The sequence below is a fragment of the Carassius gibelio genome, chromosome A20 (genome assembly GCF_023724105.1).
Source record: "Carassius gibelio isolate Cgi1373 ecotype wild population from Czech Republic chromosome A20, carGib1.2-hapl.c, whole genome shotgun sequence".
NCBI lineage: Eukaryota > Metazoa > Chordata > Actinopteri > Cypriniformes > Cyprinidae > Carassius > Carassius gibelio.
This window is the reverse complement of record NC_068390.1, coordinates 8,444,994-8,465,356: the sequence shown is the minus strand read 5'-3', so window position 1 is coordinate 8,465,356 and position 20,363 is coordinate 8,444,994. Positions and strand designations below refer to the sequence as shown.

Genomic DNA, 20,363 nt, shown 5'->3' with positions numbered 1-20,363 from the left:
GACTTGGCTGTTGTTATTGATTCTATTTGGAGTCTACCGGAAGTTAAGTTAGGTCCACAAAAGCGCTCACGCGTATTAACGTTTGTTTATGTTGATGCCGTTGAAACCGTCTATAAACACAGAGCTGCTTGTTTACAGTGGTTACCATGGAAACAACTCTTTTTCTGCTGTTCCATAAGCACCACCTGCTGTCAGACAGTAGATTTACATTTTCATTCAGCCTGTCTGCATTTTTTTTCTTTTCGCAAATGCGAAACCAGTAAATGGAAAAGTAGATGAAAAAGCACTTCAGATTTTTTTATGGAGCAGATAAAATGTATAATTTTGATCCTTTACTTGGTAGATAATATTATGTTGTACTGTAAGTCACCCGACCAAGATTTTTTGTTTAAAATCAGCCATCTTTTTTTCATAATATTTTTTTAATGTTTATGCAAACTAAAAATGGATAGTTTTGCTAATTTTATTTGTGATTTGTTGGTAAACAAAGTGAAATGATTAAGTACTTTTTTAACATTTCCAACATATTTTAACAATCTATTGATAAAATTTATAACTGTGATCATTAGGGCTGCACGATATTGGGAAAAAATTACATTGCGATATTTTATTTTTCTGCGATAGCCTATACATTGCGATATGAAATCTCATGAAATTTTTTCTTACAAACAAAAATGGGGTGAGCACACTTACATTGTCATTTTAAATGATTTAAACATCAACACCATCTAGTCAATTGATTAATATGCGTGAGGGAGAGAGAGCAAGACAGCGATTGTGTTGTTTGAAGATGGTCTCTCTCTCCCTCTGTCTCTCTCTCTCGTGCGCGCACGCTCTCTCTCTCGCACGCTCTCTCTCTCTATCTCTCTCTCGCATGGTCTCTCTCTCTCTCTCTCTCTCTCTCTGCCCTGTCAAAACTTTCACTCTATGATGACTGAGCTGTGCGATTAATCCGCGAATCACATTCGTCAAGGGCCAGGGAGCAGCTGGCACGTACAGTTAATGAATAACGGATCAACTATGACAACCTACATCCCACATCCTGCCATGTGGCTATCATGGATTCGTACATCGCGATATCGATGCTTAAACGACACATTGTGCAGCCCTAGTGATCATGGTCACTATAATCATGATATGAAATTTTCAAATTGAAGCATATACTTATGAAAAGAGATAAAACGCTGTTTGAGGTAGAACAAGGAATCTGTTGTCTGTTATGCTCTGCTGAGGAGATGAATTGGTGCTTTTCTCATGATGCTGTCTAGACATTGTCTTTGATTTTATCACAGTGATGTGGTTCAGAATCCAGTCAAGACACAGATAATATTAAAGTGCCAGTGAATATGTTGGCTGAATTAGTCCTACTATTAACACAACAGTTACCACAAAAATGCATTTTGAATCATCTGTCAAACCTTTTAAAGCGCCGTTGTTTTCAACCACAAAAATTCCTTAAAAAATTGTTAGTCACTCACAAAGAAAATGAATAGGACCTCTTTTTCAAGGATTTAAGAGCATAAATGTAAAGCTTATAATATTATAGTACAATCAATCTTCTACAAAAAAACAAAACAAAAAACTTCTGTATCATTTGATCTGTAAAGCTGTTTAAGTAAGTAAGTTAATGTAGGCCTCTCGGGTTTATAGTGTTGCATCGCCATACCAGTTGTTACACTGTCTGTTATTTTTTTGTTGTATCAGTTGTCTAGGCAACTGTGCAGCTGAAAACGTAACCAAACACTTTTTGTAATGTTTTATTTGAATGAAACAAGTGTACTGTATTTTAATTTCAGTTTCAGTTTATATCATCTGGGTTTTTTTAATATAAAACTATGCGGATGGCGCTCTGTGGCGCGGCAGAAATTTGAACAGCGTTCTGAGTCGTAGCTGGGCGCCGCGGACAGACGCCGAATGGCGCCGCCGGTGTGTGTACACCCATAGAGAATAATGTGTTCGAATTTTAAAGACGTGGCGCGACGCGACCCGGCGCTGCGCTTCTCGTCCGGTGTGCGACCCCCTTAAGGCGAGGAGCGAGGAGACAAGGCATACACTCAAACAATAGTCTTTTAATCCAAAAATCCAGAAGGTGACACTTGGCAGGTGGGAAACACCTGGGTAGACATTCAATCTCAGACAAAGACAGACAGCACAGAATCGAACTTAAATGAAAGGGACAGTAGGAGAAACACAGGTGTACAGAAAGACTAATTAACTAACTAGGACAGGAACATGACCAAATAAGGACAAACAGGAACAGTTCAGGGTAAAACACGGCACAGAGCAGTTCAGAATCCTTGCATCAGTGTACTATAGTTATAAAATTGGATATTAAAATTTTTTTTTGTGTTTTTTTTTTTAGCAATATTCTTTCCATTTACATCAAGTATTTTAATGTTTATGAATTTGTGTCATTCACTTTCACTGTAAGTGCCAAACTGTAATTTACAACTGTAACATATATATATATATATATATAATTCGTTATAAATATATATATTTTATAATTACAGATAAATAATAATAATAATAATAATAATAATACGTTTTGTAATTCATATGAACTCTTTTTCATTTATACAATCTGCACATTCATTTATACTCATTGTATATATTTGATTTGATCTTATTTTACAGTACAGTATGCAGATTATAGTTTGTGTGAGACCCACCAGTCGGTCGGTTATAACCTGTTTGTAACATCCTTTTTCTAGAGAATAGCATAAATTACATCGGCACACATTACATGAATATATATTCTTTGTTGAATTACAGAGTACTTGCACTTGTTTCCCTCTCAATAAATTGCTCTGATTACCTCCGGTATAAACAATAATTGTTTCTCATCTTACACACATGTATAATTATTTTTCATGTGTGGTTGCTATGACTACATCCTACACAAATTTCTACTGTTATCCCTTGAAAACAAACCTGGAGGTGTTAAGAAATGCTGTGTTCATATGCAAGCAATTTTTTTAAGGTTAAAAGGTTAGCCTTTTTTTCTCACTGCCATTAAGCTAGTGATTTTAGTATGTCCAGCAACCGTCTACAGCCAGAATATGAGATTTAAAACAAGCCATGTGCTGCTTTCGGCAGCATATTTGAAGGAAAATAGAAATAATTATGAAACTGCATGTAAAAATTTACTTAATGATGCAAGAAATAGCTCCGAAGTTCAGCTAATTGCTTTTAATATACATATAAAATGCACTTTTTTTGAAGACTCTACATTTAATTCACAATTCTAAGAATATATTCTTTTAAAGATTATTATTTACATAAGTACTCATTTTTATGCTAAAATGTATCTCATGAGACATACATTGATAACCATAACAATGTTTAGGCATCTCTTTGCTGTAAATGACAAATACAATATGTATGCCAACCATTTTTGGGCGGTTAGCTTTTTTTTTTGCCATTTCTTGTAAACTGCTGTTGTTGTTTTTAAGGGAATTCTGTATAATTTGTCACTCTAATAAAGAGCCACATTTTCTATACACAAATGGATTAAGCACTTGGATAAAGAGTGACAACCTTATGCAGTGTGCATGTGCTATTGCTAAAATTAATAAAATTACACTGCACCTCCAGTATCCCTCAATGTATTAACTGCCTTCTGAAAGCTGAGATTCATCACAGGCAACTGTTGCTCTACTGACGTCACACTGAGAAACAATTACCACCCTAATAGAGCTTTAGATTATGAGAGTAGCTTCTGCTAGTTATCTATATCATGATATTTCTCTTTGAACTGCAATACAACCATGTTGATTCCCAGTTCATTTACTGACCTGATCGCTATTTGATCACCTCACAAAACAAACATATCTTTTTTTGCTTTTTTTTTCTCCACGATATGCTAAAATATTAGTAAAAAAAAAAAAAAAAGAAAGATACTGTATTCTCTCATTCTGCGTGTAAGAGCAGGCTTTGATGCCTTGTTCTCTTTCCCTGCAGGTGCCTCAGGATGAGTGGGGGGGTTATCCAGGGATTGACCAGGAGGAGATCCCATGTCGTCGAATGCGTAGCAGTAGTTATGTCAAAGCCATGGGAGACGATGATAGTGGTGAGTCTGATACCAGCCCCAAGACATCACCTCAGAAGACTGTGCGGTCTGATGCTCTTGTCCTCAAATCAGCCATGCAGAGGCCACACATAGACACCCAAAGGTATGTCTGAATAGATCTTAATTGTTCTCATTTTTAATGCTGAGTGGCCCATGACTGTCTGCCTGTTGTTTATCCTCCTGCCTTGTCAAAATGTTTCTTCTCAATTTAAAAGCTTGAGTGGTTCCCAGGGTGTTTGCAGAAATGCTCATTGGAATCAGCTGGTTTTCTCTAGTTTTGAAGTATAGATTCTGTGGTGTTTGAGTGGCTTAGGACTTCACAGCATCGCAGAGAACAATATTATTATTGAGAGAAATGGTGTACTATATGAACTTTTAATAGTCTTATTATCTTGATTATTATCTTGATTATTATCCGTTATCTTTAGACCATATTCAGTGCATGAGGCCTGGCCACAGGGTGTAAAATGTACTGTAGGGGTTTAAACAGTTAGTGTAAAAGAAGAATTATAGTGTATATTTTAACTGACCCTTGTGTCGTCCAAATGACTTGAACTATATATATATTGTGTGTGTGTATTATACTCCATTAACTTTCATTGTATGAACATCAATTTTGATACAAATTAACTTATTTTTTGTTTTATAGAAGAATACATTTTGTACAGGTTTGAGTGGGTTCTGAGCTTTGTTTTTTTTTCTGATAAAGTAACTGTAATACACAAACACAAAAGTTCTTAAATTATGTTTAACTGAAAGTGTTGAGCTGTTACCAAATCTGTTTAAAAATAATTTCTATTTATTTAATTTCTATTTACAAACAATTTTTAAAATGTATTATAGTTTATAGTACACAGCCATAATTATACAGTATATCTTTTCACTCTTACTCTATATAAATATGGAAATGTATGTGAGTAGAGTAAAAAGATTCAATTTCAGTAGTACTTGAGAAAAGTGCAAATAATAGAAAAATAGTAGCATAATAAAATAGTTACTGAAGTACTTTACATCCCTGCATGGCCACACAAGGGAAAGCAGTGTATGACTGTTCAATTAAATAAGATTCTGCAATAATTGTCTGTGATGTTAGTTCTTCACGTTACCTGAATGATATATTATGTATGATGTTTGTACCACATGAATAGTTCATACATATAAATTGTTTGTGGTTCTGGTGGATGAATTTGGGCTCAGGATGGATTGGAATATGATGTGAAATATTATGTGATCAGATGTTTTTTTTTTTTTTTTTTTTTTACAAAGAATCAATATCTTAGTTCTAACTAACTCAACATCTCAATAAAATACTTAAATCTAATCAGAATGTATGTTTTGAGAATCAAAAGTAAAAAATGAAAAAGCCGTGACTCCTGACGACAGAAGTGATGTGGATGTTGGTGTTGAATTTGTAGATTTCGGCCACGTACAGGTGTGTTCCAGGAGCTGGAGAGTTGCTGAGATCATAATTTATCACCATGGTGCCCTTCCTGAAAGACACTTAACTCACATTGCACCAGAGACTGTGCCTATAAAAAGTCCACTATGAGATGTTATGGTCAACAGATGCTACTAAATAACAATAGGGACACTTCATTAAGACATCTCAGGGCTTAACTGTCATTGACTTATGTCTTGTAATGCAATTGCTGGTATGAAATTAGCAGTAGTCTGCAGAAGAATATTGGATTTTGATGCTAGGAGCGTCTCAAAAATCTCAATCAGATTAAACAACCCTGGCAATATGTTAAATGATTTGACATTGCTTGACATGGGCACCTAAAATAGGGAAACTGTAAAATGTACAGAGTAAGATTAAGTAGTAAAATCATTAATAATAAGTCATTAATAAGTCATTAAGTACATAAGTAATTTTCATCTAGAAAAATGTATTTGCAATTGACTATTTCTTTGAATAACTTTGGCAATGCTTGCAGTGCTACGTTGAGAATTTTGTTGTCCAGACAGTCATTTTTATTTGCTGTCAAACTGATGATAAGAAGGGTGTCTGTTTGGGTGCCGGTGCGACATATCTAAAAAATGGAAAACAACATGAGGCACAAGGTGTCTAGTTTGCTCCAGAGACACTATCAAACTCCGTATTTCCCAAAATAGTTGCTCTGTGTGTCAATTTGTTGCCTACAAATCCTGCACACTCAGAAACGTGTAAGCTGGGTTCATACAGCTGCTAATGACACAGTAAATGCATTCATTTCCAAATTTGTGTTCTGAGTGGGCACTTCTTAGCAAGGAAAGGTATCAGTTACTATTTCAGTTACTCATTCTGACTTACCCAGAATTCTGCACTGTATCATTTTGAACTTAAATTTATGCTGACTAATGTTTGATTGGATAAACTTAGAGTAAACTAATCTTAATGTTTGGTGGTAATAGGTTGTTTTATAGAAATATTTATCCCCAAAATCAATAGTTCACTCTGTTGTTATAAATTTTAAAGACATTTTTGGCTTGTATTATGAAATCAAGTGGGAAATGACAAAGTGACTGAAATTTTGGGATAATTTGATATCCTTGATATTCATTAGGGGGGATTAATTAAATTATAACTTATAATTTTTTAGTTATGTGTCATTTGGCAGATGTTTTGCATCCAAACTACCCCTGTGTTGATGAAAGGCATTCCTACAAAAACCTGGTATCTTGCTTAAGGGCAAAGGAGATTTCAATGACTTTCCAGTTCACAGGCCAAACTAACCCTAGGATTAACCATTGATATAGTATCTGTCGAGTCTTTGAGCCATAGCTCCTCATTTGATCATTTAGGTGTATGAAAGTAAAGCACCAACATTGTTACATTCTCTTTCTCAGTAAATTCAGTCTAATTAATCAGCTAACTACTAGGGAATTAATGTCTGTTATTACAGTTAATTACAGGCTTAAATCACAGCTTCTGTTTTATTACATACTCACGCCTTACCATGATCTCCATTCCTTTCAATACACATTATTAAAATAGGGCATACACCCACACATTGACTACATTTTTTTTTATTTCTGAGGCCTTTGACTACATTGATTAAAGAGTAGGGGGTTCATATGCATACATTCACTGACAGGATGTTTTAAAGAATTTAAATGAGAGGTACAACGTCTTGACTGGTGTGAGTGGTGATACAGGGTAGATGGAGTTTGAGATTATGTGACTCCATCTTTTGGATTATTTATATTATAAGGTGAAGTAAATAATGATCTGAATGCCTTAATTTGCATTGGCTATTTGTTAACCATTTAAAAGTTGATTTCCTGAAAAGGTTGTTTAAGTATACCAGACAGCCGGGCACAGCAACTCTGGCTCAATCCGTGGTGTTTGTTTGGGAATTGTTTGTCCAACCATTGGAAGACGAAAGAAAACCTGTTTGAAAACAGTCTTTCTTTTTATAATTATTTTTGTTGATTCTAGTGTTGCAGAAATTATACACCTCACTTTTAAGGATAAATAATCAGATCAAAAACTAACTTTTCATGTTTACAGGTGCATCTCAATAAATTAGAATGTTGTGGAAAAGTTCAATTATTTCAGTAATTCAACTCAAATTGTGAGTTGAAAAATTAACTTGTGTATTAAATTAATTCAGTGCACACAGACTGAAGTAGTTTAAGTCTTTGGTTCTTTTAATTGTGATGATTTTGGCTCACATTTAACCAAAACCCACCAATTCATTTTCAATTTTTCATCTAAAAAAATGAGAATACTTCATTAGAACAATAAAATAAAAAAAATTAATGAATTGTTGGCCTTCTGGAAAGTATGTTCATTTACTGTCCATGTAGTCAATACTTGGTAGGGGCTCCTTTTGCTTTTGCGTGGCATGGAGGTGATCAGATTGTGGCATAGATGAGGTAGTATGGAAGCCCAGGTTTCTACGGCAGTGGCCTTCAGTTCATCTGCATTTTTTGGTTTCTTGTTTCTCATCTTCCTCTTGGCAGTAGCCCATAGATTCTCTCTGGGGTTCAGGTCTGGTGAGTTTTCTGGCCAGTCAAGCACACCAACACCATGGTAATTTAACGAACTTTTGGTGCTTTTGGCAGTGTGGGCAGGTCCCAAATCCTGCTGGAAAATGAAATCAGCATCTTCAAAAAGCTGGTCAGCAGAAGGAAGCATGAAGTGCTCCAAAATGTATTGGTAAACGGGTGCAGTGACTTTGGTTTTCAAAAAAAAATAAACCACAATGAACCAACATTAGCAGAGGACATTGCACCCCAAATCATCACAGACTGTGGAGACTTAACAGTGGACTTCAAGCAACTTGGGCTATGACCTACTCCATCCTTCCTCCAGAGTCTAGGACCTTGGTTTCCAAATGAAATACAAAACTTGCTCTCATCTGAAAAGAGGTCTTTGAGGACAGTCCAGTTCTTCTTCTCCTTAGCCCATTTAAGACACCTCTGACATTGCCTGTGGTTCAACAAATTCCTCGACACGTCTGGGTGTGGTGGCTCTTGATGCCTTTACCCCAGCCTCAGTCCATTCCTTGTGAAGTTCACTCAAATTCTTGAATCGATTTTGCATGACAATCCTCATAATGTGGTTTTCTGTGGTTCTCTATGGTTCTCTTGGTTGGTTGTGCATCTTTCTCTTCTACATTTTTTCCTGGCACTCAAGATTCTGTTAACATGCTTTGATACAGCACTCTGTGAACAGCCAGCTTCTTTGGCAATAAATGTTTGTGGCCTACCCTCCTTGTGAAAGGTGTCAATGATTGTCTTCTGGACAACTGTTAGATCAGCACCCCTGATCTAACAAAATCTTCCCCATGTTTGTGTAGCCTAGTAAACCAAACTGAGAGACCATTTTGAAGGCTCAGGAAACCTTTGCAGGTGTTTTGAATTTATTAGCTGATTGGCATGTCACCATATTCTAATTTGCTGAGTGAATTGGTGGGTTTTTGTTAAATGTGAGCCAAAATCATCACAATTAAAAGAAGTTTCAAAATTTGAGTTGAATTACTGAAATAAATTAACTTTTCCATGACATTCTAATTTATTGAGATGCACCTGTATTTGAAAGTAGTTGAGAATTCACACATTAGTTGCTGATAAAAGAGCGAAGGATGAAGTGAATGCTGAAGAAAGTTTCTATACACCTAGGATGCTTCGAGGGTGAGTAGAAGATGGACAAATTTTCATTCTTGGGTGTACTAACCCTTTAAGAGGCTTCAAAAATGTCATCTGATTTGGCTTTCGCTCTCTCAACACTTTTTCTTCTGTCCATATGGTTTGCCTGGTGTTTTCTGCTGACAGATAGTTGCTGTCTATGGCTTTGGACTGAGTTATGCCATCAAACCATATGGGTTAGGCCATCATACCATATCAATTCCAACCACTAACTAATTTGGAAAACTAGTAAAAAATTTGATGGTTGATAAACATGGTGAGTTCATTTTGATGTGTCAGTAGTAATCCAGAACAACCGTAATGTATCGTGTTTTTATGACACTTCAGGGAAAATAGTTTGCTTGCTACATCTTAATTTTGGTGTCTCACATTTGGGTTAATGACATGTCACTTATCTTAAATCATATCCTCAGAGTTTGCCATTCACCATTGGTTTTTATTGCAGTGACACTTCAGTGTAATTCTGAATAGGTTACTCTGTGCTACATTAGTTTTTGGTTGTTCCCTCCATTTAGCTCTGGCTACCACTTACAGACAACGAGAGATATGCGCCCTCATCCCAGCGTGTCTCTGGATCCAGCAACCAACTTCAACCCCCCACAATATCGCTCCAGAAACCAGAGCTACATGCGCGCAGTCAGTACCTTCAGTCAGGCAAGCTGTGTCAGCCAGGTGAGTCCAATCACTCGTAACACCACACGGCACTAATACACAGGTACAAGCAAGGACTATCTACATACAGTAAGTGGTTTCAAGCATAGGGTTTTACCTGTCTGAGATGTCCTGCTTTTTTTCTCAGATTGTGCCTTGAGCTGATGTGAAGATTAGAATTCTTGTAGATTTTAAATGATCTATGCTTCATTAAGGGGTTTCCACTTTAAGCAAGCTTAAGTTGTTGACTGATCATTAGCTGATCCAAGTATGTACAAGTTAGTTTAGGTGTAACAGTTGAATACTTCTGGTGGGGTCTTGTACAACCTGCTGGGTTATCTTTGTCAATCTGGTTGAAGTTGATGGATGACCTTGGCTAAGCTTGTGGGGAATAGGTTGGTCTGATTAACTGTGTTCCAAAACCTAGTTTGATTTAGGTGGTTGAACAGTGTAACTACCAGCTGGTCAGACAGAGAGTGACTGAGTAGTTAATCTTGATCAAACTGATTAGAGTTGGTAGACAACTTTGGTACAGCAGTAGAGATGTTAATCTGATTAGTTACATATCAAAAACAACTTTGATTTGGGTGGCTTACCAGCAGAACAACCAGCAGTTGGACCAAGGAAAACTTGAGAGGTCATCTTGGTCAACCTGAGTAGGATTGGAAGACCACCTTGGCTGGAAAAAAAAAATGTTGAGTTGATTAATGCCTCAGGTTATGCTATTAACCATGGTTCTCTGAGAGGAGAATGAGACAATACGTCCTGTACCAGTCACTATGGGGAACACCTTCAACTTCGACAATAACATTGGCCGGCAAGAACCTATGATGTCACCACAAGTGTGACCACAGTATAAAAGGGTGCCAAGGGAATACGTCATCAACTTACTCATCTGCAATATTTAAACATTTGTCCTGAGGCATGGCTAGTAAAGATGACACACGGTCTCATTCCCCTCTCAGAGAGCCATGGTTAAATGCATAACCAGATATGTTTCCTTTCGAGGGAACTCAAACTGCATCCTGTAGCAGTTAGTATGAGGAACATAATACCCATGCTGCCATGCTGAGGGAATTTTCTGAGATGAGCACTAAGCATCGGCTGCATAGTAAAACCATCTGTGTCACCCCTTGGATGAATCAGCAGTTGTCACAGTGACACTATCCCCTATGGTCAAAGCTACATACCCAAAACAACTTACCTGTTAAGGGCTGACAAAGAAGCCCATTCCCAAGGCGGAGCTCAAAGGCTTGGAATAAGATAACAATGTGATTAATTTAAGGGGATATGTCTGGGTGTCTAGGTATCACCATATTACCAGACCATGTCCTTTCACCTAGGGGGACTTTATACATCTACCCCTAATTCTCCCAGTGGGCTACAGGATAGCTAATAACCTGACCAATGCAAATGGAATTGTAAGGACCCGGTAATATACACCTTCATTGTACCTGAGACGGAAACTTTATGTAGGACTTCTCTCCAGGTATACTGGTAGGCATGTACCCCCACAGCCCAGTCAGATGGTATACACTGTTAAAGTATTGGTAAAGATGCATATGTAGAGTGGGACCCATAGTAAAATAAGGTATGATGATGGCAGCATGTGACGCTTACCATAAGAAAAAAAAACAGGATGCTTAGACTGCTTACCATAAACATGGTTTTTAGAAAGCACTCAGTGCTGTTATAAAGGCCATGAAGAGACCTAGCAACCTGGTATGAATGTATCATGGAGCTCTAGGTAGCAGAGTACTCAACTCTAAGTAAGAGCACTTACATACTCAACCATGCAGATAAATTGACTCATGAGAGTAACATGCTCAAGGGTGTACTGTTGCTCACAGTCCATCAGGAGGGCCGAAAGAATGGCCTAACAACCTGATATGAGTGCTTCACAGGCTTAAAGGAGCAAAGCACTCAACTCTCGGCGTGAGAGGAGAACTCACATGCTCAGAAGGGTGCATAATGGGGCTCTGGGAGTGCATACACATATGAGGGGAAAGCTGCAAAAGGGGAGCAATGCCTTGAGATGGGGGCTCAGACACTCACCCAGGGAGCGGCATGCTTATAGGCAACCCTCTAGAGTGAGGGGAGGCAAAAGATGGCCTAACAACCTGTTGTGCTGGCTACAGAGCTCCGGGAGAGGAGTCCTTGTCTCTTAGATTGAGAAGAGAACTCACAAGCTTGCTCTGGGAGCAGCTGAGTCAGATAACCTTCCAGCAATGAGGGGAGCACTGCCAAGCTTGACCATAAGCAGTGGCTGTATACAGAGACCTAAGAGCAAAGTACTCAATTTTCAAATCAACAAGGGAACTCACATGCTCAACCTGGGAGCAGCATGCTCAAAGGCAACCCTCCAGTAGTGAGGGGAGCACTGCTAAACTCAACCAGAAAGAACAGTCTAACAGAATATTAAAAGGAGGCCTCGCAACCTGATAAATCTGCACACAGGGCTCCATTACACTGTCAATCCCATACCTCAGTATAAAGGCAGAGTGAGGCAAAAACAGCACACAAAGCCATTCATGCACATGATTAGGGCTTTTAAGAGTGAGTACTCAATAATAAGCCTTCAGAATGGTGGAAGTACCATCTCACTCATGACTCAGAGGAAACAGTGTACTCAGGCCACTCACAAATAGAGGAGTAATTCACAAGTTATAGTGGGCATGACAACCTATCATTTTTTCTCACTGCAGAGTGGTTTTCCAGAGTGGAGGAGAACTCAAGCTCAGTACATGTGTCAGAATGGTCAAAGGGAGCTTAGATCTCAAGGAGCCCTTTAAGCCAAGATGTGAATTAGCTCAACTGGCCAGTCTAGCCAGAGTGGCTTCTCAAAGCCAAAACATACAAGGAGGTCACCAGGAAGCAAAGTATGCAATATCACTTGGGAGTTAGAGGAGTGCTGTTGTGCTCAACCTGGAAGGTATCACCTCAAGGAGACACAGAGAGCCTAATAACCTGAGGTGCTAATCTGAGACCTTGATGTCCAAGTAGGCTCCTAAAGAACCTTTTCCACTCTGTGGTGAGATTCCCCAATGATGGTACGGACAGGGAGGGCCAGTAAGACAGGCTTTGTAATCCGCAAGGGAACCAGGATTTTGTGCCAGACACATACTCACAAGAAGCCATCAGTAGTGTTAGGGAGGTACTAAGACATGAATAGCCGCATTTCCACTGTCGGGCCAGTGCGAGCCAGGGCTTAAAGCGGCCCGGGCGGGGCTCATAGCCCCAGGCCAGTGGCACCGAGGCCAGAATAGCGCAGGGTTTCCACCGTGGAGCTTGAAGCACCACTGCACGTCACTAAAACACACCCTTTACACGCCTCTCAGAACAACGTCATGCAACCTCAAAATTTCACCAACAAACAGAAGTTATCAGAAAACTAAGAAATAAGTCACTGGAACATGTGCGATCACAAAACGAACATGATAAAAGAGGCCGTTTGTTTGCATGCTTTGTTATATATTCAAATTCAAAAGCATCAATGTTTTAACTATAGAATAAGTGATGCATTGATCATATTGATTTAATTTATCAGGACTCAAAATTATTCACATATAAATACACTTATTTCTATTTTATTTATTTATTTTTAACGCTCATGAAAATATCCTGCTTATTCAGTCGAGTCTGTTTCTGTTTATTAGCCACAGTAGCCGTCATATTTAGAATGAATGATAATATCTCTATTTTTATAAAAAGCTCCCGAACAAAAACATTATTAGGCTATATTCTTTTATGATAGGCAACGTGAGCTAAACTCTCGAGACGAGGCTTGTGACAGATAATATAAGTTACTTAATAAATACACGATTGTGATAGAGAATAAGAAGCTGACGTCTGATTTCTTCAAGCGGTCATATTTTACCATGTTTACCATGGTAACATGTTTAGCGAGCATATCTTTTTCATCGCTTATAAATATTTCTGCCTTGTTTAGTGTTTATAATCCACATTGGATCAAGTTATTTCAAACACTCGCTGCTGACTGAAAGAGAGTTTTGAGCTCGACTTATTTAAAAAACTGTTTAATGCTGGTGTTGAAGCTGTTATCTTTCTGAAATTATCCTCAGCGCAGACTCTCTGTTTTTATAGAAGCTCCCAAATAAAAATCATTATTATATTTTGATGATATGCAACGTGGAGCTAAACTCACGAAACGAGACGACAGATAAAATGTTACTTAATAAATACACAATTGTGATAGAGAATAAGAAGCTGATGTCTGATTTCTCCAAGCGGTCATATTTTACAATGTTTACTATGGTAACGTTAATGTTTACTGTGCATAGTCTTTTACATCGCTTATAAATATTTCTGCCTTGTTTAATGATTATAATCCACATCGGATCAAGTTATTTCAAACACTCGCTGCTGACTAAGAGTGCATTTTGAGCTCAACTTATTTTAAAAAGTCTTTAATACCGGTGTTAAAGCTGTTATCTTTCTGAAATGATCCGCGCTGACACTCTCCAGACACGGAGAAACTCCGCCTTTGTTAATAACTCCTCCTCTAGCCCCAGCTCAGCTGGCCCGCTTTGGCCCAAGGTTTTCGTCGGGCCAAAAAACCCTGGCCGTTGGCCCCGAGGAAGCCCCGGCGAGGCACGATCAAGCCCCGGAAGTGACAGTGGAAACGCGACTGGCCCTGGCACGCACTAGCACGCCCGGTCCTAGCTCGATAGTGGAAACACGGCTAATGATGGTAAAAACCCTTGGGACAGTAGATCCAGGCAATCAGTATGCAGTTTCTATCTAAAAGGAACCAGCCAACACATCATCAGTGTAGCATAAGGGACTTTAATGCAAGCACATGGAAGGCACAGCTGGTTTGGCCAAAGGCAAATTGGGATGGCATTTTGGTCAACCAGATCGGAATTTGTAGCTTTCCTTGGCCAGGCAAGTGGGTTAGTTTATATGATATGATGATTTGCCATCAAAAATGAAGTTCCTTTAACTCAGACCTACAATGTCCAATCTGCCCCAAACTTCTCGTTTGATAAAACTCTGAACCTGAACAGATTGACATGTCCAGATTCAGTTATAGTCACAGCGCCACCAATTGCCAACAGGAAGTGACATATTTTACACTGCGACAAACTACTCCTAGAAATTTTATGACAATAGTTTAAGTTGATGAACTACAATATGTTATAAATCTCAGCATTATTTAGGTTTTTTAACCCCCAAAATACCATCTGACAAAAATGCTTTGTGCTACTTGTCCAGCTCGATCCACCTTAAAGTTAGTATGCCTGTTTGTTTTCCCAAAAGTGTTATAGAGATATTTATTTAAGAACATCATGTTCTATCATGTTTGGTTAGAGAGGCAATAAGGCTTTAAAATTGTGGCGTTACCTTTACTAAATTCTGTTCATACATACAGCTGATGGGTGGCTTTTACAGGATTTTACTGAGGGAATAGGTTACATTTGACCTGTTTTGTGGATGTTTTATAGAACATGCTAAGTTTCAAACACATTCTTTTTTTGGGGGGGGTAAAATCAGTAATTCAACAGTTATGTAGACATGCAGACTATGTATCTTTATCTTAATATTAAAGTTAATTAAGGAAAGTTAGCCATTTTCTTATGCTTGGTTTATGAAAATCCTTGCTTATTGCTGTCTGCTGCTGTTGACTGTTTGTGTCATTTTCCTTCCGAATGTTCTTCAAACAATCTGCATTTCTTCATTTTCCTATTATGCAATTATATTACAATCTGAAATGTTTTCTCTTATCCTGTTGCTTTTTGACATAACTCTGAGATGCTCAAGGTCGGAAATTGCCAGTGGTATATTCCTCCTGCTAACACTCCTTCATATTTACTGTGCAAAGGGGAAGAATCAAAGTGAGAAAGAGAAAGGAAGAGGAAAAATTAAGGACTGCTATTCCTGTTTTTGTCTCTCAGGTGAGTGAGACTGAGGTCAATGGCCAGTTTGAGTCAGTTTGCGAGTCCGTTTTTAGCGAAGTAGAATCCCAGGCCGTGGAGGCCTTGGACCTGCCCGGCTCTTTCCGCACTCGAAGCCACAGTTACCTGCGTGCAATTCAGGCTGGGTATTCCCAAGATGACGACTGCTTGCCTTCAATGACATCCTCTACTGTCACTTCAACTCTCAGATCCACAACAGGTAACCGTATGCCTCAAATCCCACCTGAAAGAAAGAGAGAGAGAGAAGGCTTAGAGCACATAGCTGCCATACATTCAGCACATGCTGAATTACATACTCTGGCAAACCTACATATGTACAGTGGGATTCCCTTGTGCTTGAGAGATGACTGACTTGAATGTCGTTTCCGTCAGCTCCTGTCTGTTGTTTGTGTTTGCTTTTCTATGTCTTTGTTCGCCGAGTATTGAAAGACGGTTGCCTGCAATTCCCTTTGCACGAGTCATACATCTTTTTCTGGGCTTCTGATTGGTTGGGTCCAGTGGTAATGAGAGGCTAGACTGGGGATCAGAGGGACACAACTCAGAGAGACACAACTCAGCATGTTTTTAGCACAGCTGTCCAGATCATGCAACACACCATAAACAAGCGTTTTCACACAGTACAGAAAGTCAGGTTAAGGTTGGGCACAAAGGCTGCCTTTAGACGTGTTCACAATCCTTATTTTATTTTTGTGTGTGTGTGTGTGTGTGTGTGTGTGTGTGTGTGTGTGTATTTTATGTGTTCTATATACTGAAAATGGATTATTAGTTAAACAATAAATATTTTGGTTCTGTTTAGTAAAGGCTGTTTCAGTCCTGAATGCACAAAGCAATGACTGTGAACTGCATTAACAATTTGATTTGATATAACAGTATGTGTTGCATAGAACATCTACATTAGTGAGTAGAAAGAAATTCTCAGTGCTTTAGAAGTGGGGGTCAAAAAGAAAGTTGACCTTACAAAATCAAATCAAAACATTTGTTTAAAATAAATGCAAAATTGAAGTTTTCATTCTTCATCTACATGAATTAGAATCCGAATGAAATTTAAAAAAGAAGATGCTAATTTACTGCCTAGTTAAATGCCTAGTGTTCAACACATAATGTTAAGGGAATTTTTTATCATGTTTATTTTAGATGAGTGTATTATATTGTAATTTTAACCAACCTCTCCACATGGTTAAGTCCTTTATTTTATAGAAATTATTAATTTATTGTAGAAAAAGAAAATCTCCTTAAATATGTCTTTTAACCAATAACCAATGTATTTTTGAATATTATATTGAATTTTACATAATAATAATGTCTCAGTTACGTATGTAACCCTTGTTCCCTTGAAGGAGGGAAAGAAGATGTCGCATCATGACCGATTAATTGGTATCTCACTTCAAGAGACCAATCAACTTTGAGTGTAAACTAAATTAGATGATTGCATCTTGCTGCCGCAGATCACAGCATGAGCATAAAAAGGTAACAGGTGCAACACATACAGTACCAGGATTTCACTGAGGAGTCAAGCTAGTAACCCAGCCGCTCTGTGGTGGTACAACAGCCATGGCAACAGGATGTGACATCTCTGTTCCCTCCCTACATACGTAACTGAGATGTTCCCCTTTAAGTTGGTCACTGTGAGTCACATCGTGACTGAACAATTGGTATCGCTACCAAAGCACAATGGATGCTGCCCCTTCCAGTGTCCTGTGCACTCTTTTTGGTGTAGGCCAGGGCTTGCAACAAGAAGACCAGTAACCATTGTTGTAGCACTACCCACTATGTGAGATCACATGACACTGGGAAAACATACCTGCTCCACTTGGAACAGAAACATTGCAGAAGCCCCATCATTCCTATTTCGAAAGCACTTACACTTACACAAACCAATATCTATAACCAGCTCTTAGTCTGGTCTACATACCATCTCAAGGCTCGGACAAGACAAAGCAAAGCTAGGGCTGGGTCTGCCTTCTCCGGGATAAGTGCTTGCAGGTTCACCAATTGATCCCTGAATGGATTAGTTAGAACCTCGGGCCCATAGCCAGGCCAGAGCCTTAGGATAACCTGGGAGTCAGGCTGCCCAAACTATAGGCAAGATTTGACCACCGAAAATACGTGCAGGTCCCCTACACTCTTGATGGAGGCCTGTGCAAGCAGGAGTTTTCATTGATAGAAACTTCAGCTCAACTGACTGCAAAGGCTCAGATGGGCCCCACTGTAGTGCTCTGAGCACTAGAGTCAGGTCCCAAGAGATACCCTCCAAGAGAGGGAGGCCCGGAAGGATTCAACCTAAGAAACCTGATGACCAGGTCATGCTTCCCTACCGACTTCCCTACACGGGGATGTGGTAAGCAGCTATTGCAGCAACATAGACTTTAAGGGTGGAGGGATGCCCTTGCTGCAAAAAGGACAGTATAACTTTGAATGGCATCTACGGGGGTCTTCTCAGCGAGAAGAACACCACTCAACTAACAGGTTCCACATCAAGGCATAAGTGTATCTCCTAGACGGTGCTCATGCGGAAGGGATGGTGTCAACTACCTCTTGGTATAGGTCACCTAGAACCTCCACGTCCTGTCCAGGGATCAGACATAAAGTTACCAGAGGTTTGGATGTGGGTGCCACAGGGTGCCCAGTTTCTGAGTCAGTAGATCCTTTCTCAGAGGAATCTGCCAGGTAGGGACCATCACGAGGAGCATTAGTTCTGAGAACCAGGTCCGAGTGGGTCAGTATGGTGCCACAAAGAGGACCTGTTCCTCATCTGCCTGACCTTACACTGTGTCTGTGCAAGAAGGCTCAAAAGGGAAATGCATATTTGTGCAGACCCTGCAGCCAGCTGTGTGCCAGTGAGTCCATGCTGAGTGTTCCCTAGGTCAGGGATTAGAACTGGCAGTGAGAGGTCTCTGGAGAGGCAAACAGATCTACCAGAACGGCTCCAAAATGTCTCAGCTCAAATCAGCTGGACCATCTGGGAATGGTGTCTCCACTCTCCATGGAAAGCAGCTCGTGATATCTCATTGGCTGCATGGTTGTGCAGGTCTGGAATGTGAATGGCCCCTAGCAACCTCAGATGTTTCTGATCCTGAGGAGGAGGTGGCGGACAAGATTAAATATGAGATAGGAGTGTAGACCATCTTTTCATTTGATGCATGCAACAGTCGCAGTGTTGTCCCTGCGGACTGGCACATGCTTGCCGTATAAGTGACCCTCTGAGACAGTTCAAGTCAAGGCATACTGCTAACAACTCTAGGCAGTTGATTTGCCAGTGTAGTTGGGGGACTGTCCAAACCCCAGACACTGCATGCCTGGTGGTGGAGGCATCCGTGTAAACCACAGCATGTCTGGAGACCTGTTCTAGGAGCACTCTTGCCCTGAGAAACACAAGTTTTGCGGTGAAGGTTTAGTGACAGGCCAGTGTGACCTGGTGAGTGCTGCATTGTCATGCCCACCTCTGGATTTGGCCATGGAGCCAGTGCTGAAGTGGTCTCATATGAAGCAGCCCCAGTGGCATCACTGCCTCTGCAGGTGTCAAATGCCCCAGGAGCCTCAGAAACTGTTTCAGTGGGACCGCCGTCCTGCTCTTGAAAATATTCAGGCATACTGAGAAAAGAGATCCTCTGCATCAAGGAGAGTTTGCTGTTTTCCCAGTTGATCCAAGTTGTGAGAGCACCAAGTCCCTATGTTCACACAACTGATCCTGATACTGAGCTAGTCTTTGCCAGTTGTCGAGGTAGTTGAGAATGCAAAATCCCTGCTCTCTCATTGGAACAAGGGCTGCCTCTGCAATGTGAGGAAAACATGGGGCGACAAAGACAGCCCAGAGGGCAGAACTTTGTACTGATATGCTCGTCCTTTGAATGTGAACCATCTGCGTTTTGGAAGGATAAACACACGAAAGTATGTATTCTTCAGGTTGATAGCTGAAAACCAATCTTGGGGACAGATGCACCTGAAGATGCGTTTTTGCATCAACATCTTCAAAGGTAACCAGTGAAGGGTTGGAGGTACACGCAGGTCCGAGATCAGTCATAACCCACCACCTTTCTTGGGCACAATGAAGTAGGGACTGTTACACCACCGCTGCATATAGGCTGGATGCATCCTTCTCCTATAAAAATGTGATCTCCACACACAAAACAGGAGCATCGGCCACCTTCACTGATGTGAAGCGGATGCTGCAGAACTTGGGGGAATGGCGGGTGAACTGAATTGGGTAGCTGAGTCTGAGGGTCCGCAGGAGACAGCAAGTTGATTTGTGTAGCCGGTCACCCAGACACTGTTCAAGCTGGATCAGCAGGACCACTGGGATACCCGCAGTAGGACAACGGGGTGGAATGCAGGGACCCTGTCTGTGGGCGAACCCAAGAGAGGTCTGAGTGTGCAACGCTTACCTTGTTCCACGGTTTGGCAGAGGTTAGGGCCTTTATCAGTAGGGCCTTTGAGGAGTGAGGTCAATGGAGTGAGGTCCATTGTTGGTCTGTCCGTGATTCTCCATGCCCTCCTGGGAACCAGATACAAAGAAAACCACTCTCTTGTTGAGATTTTTGGAAACCAGATTCCCAGAGGGAGAGATGCAT

The 20,363-nt window shown here is 39.9% G+C and overlaps 1 protein-coding gene across 1 annotated transcript in view; it reads left to right on the top strand.

Moving 5' to 3' along the window:
- LOC127938190 (disks large-associated protein 2-like) overlaps window positions 1-18,915 on the top strand; it is a 63,232-nt gene extending 44,317 nt beyond the window's left edge. The window contains exons 3-6 of the mRNA XM_052534628.1: window positions 3,964-4,175; window positions 9,724-9,880; window positions 15,775-15,994; window positions 18,659-18,915. Of these exons, the coding sequence (XP_052390588.1) occupies window positions 3,964-4,175; window positions 9,724-9,880; window positions 15,775-15,994; window positions 18,659-18,915 (846 nt within the window). The remainder of the gene's footprint in view (window positions 1-3,963; window positions 4,176-9,723; window positions 9,881-15,774; window positions 15,995-18,658) is intronic.
- The last annotated feature ends 1,448 nt before the right edge of the window (window positions 18,916-20,363 follow it).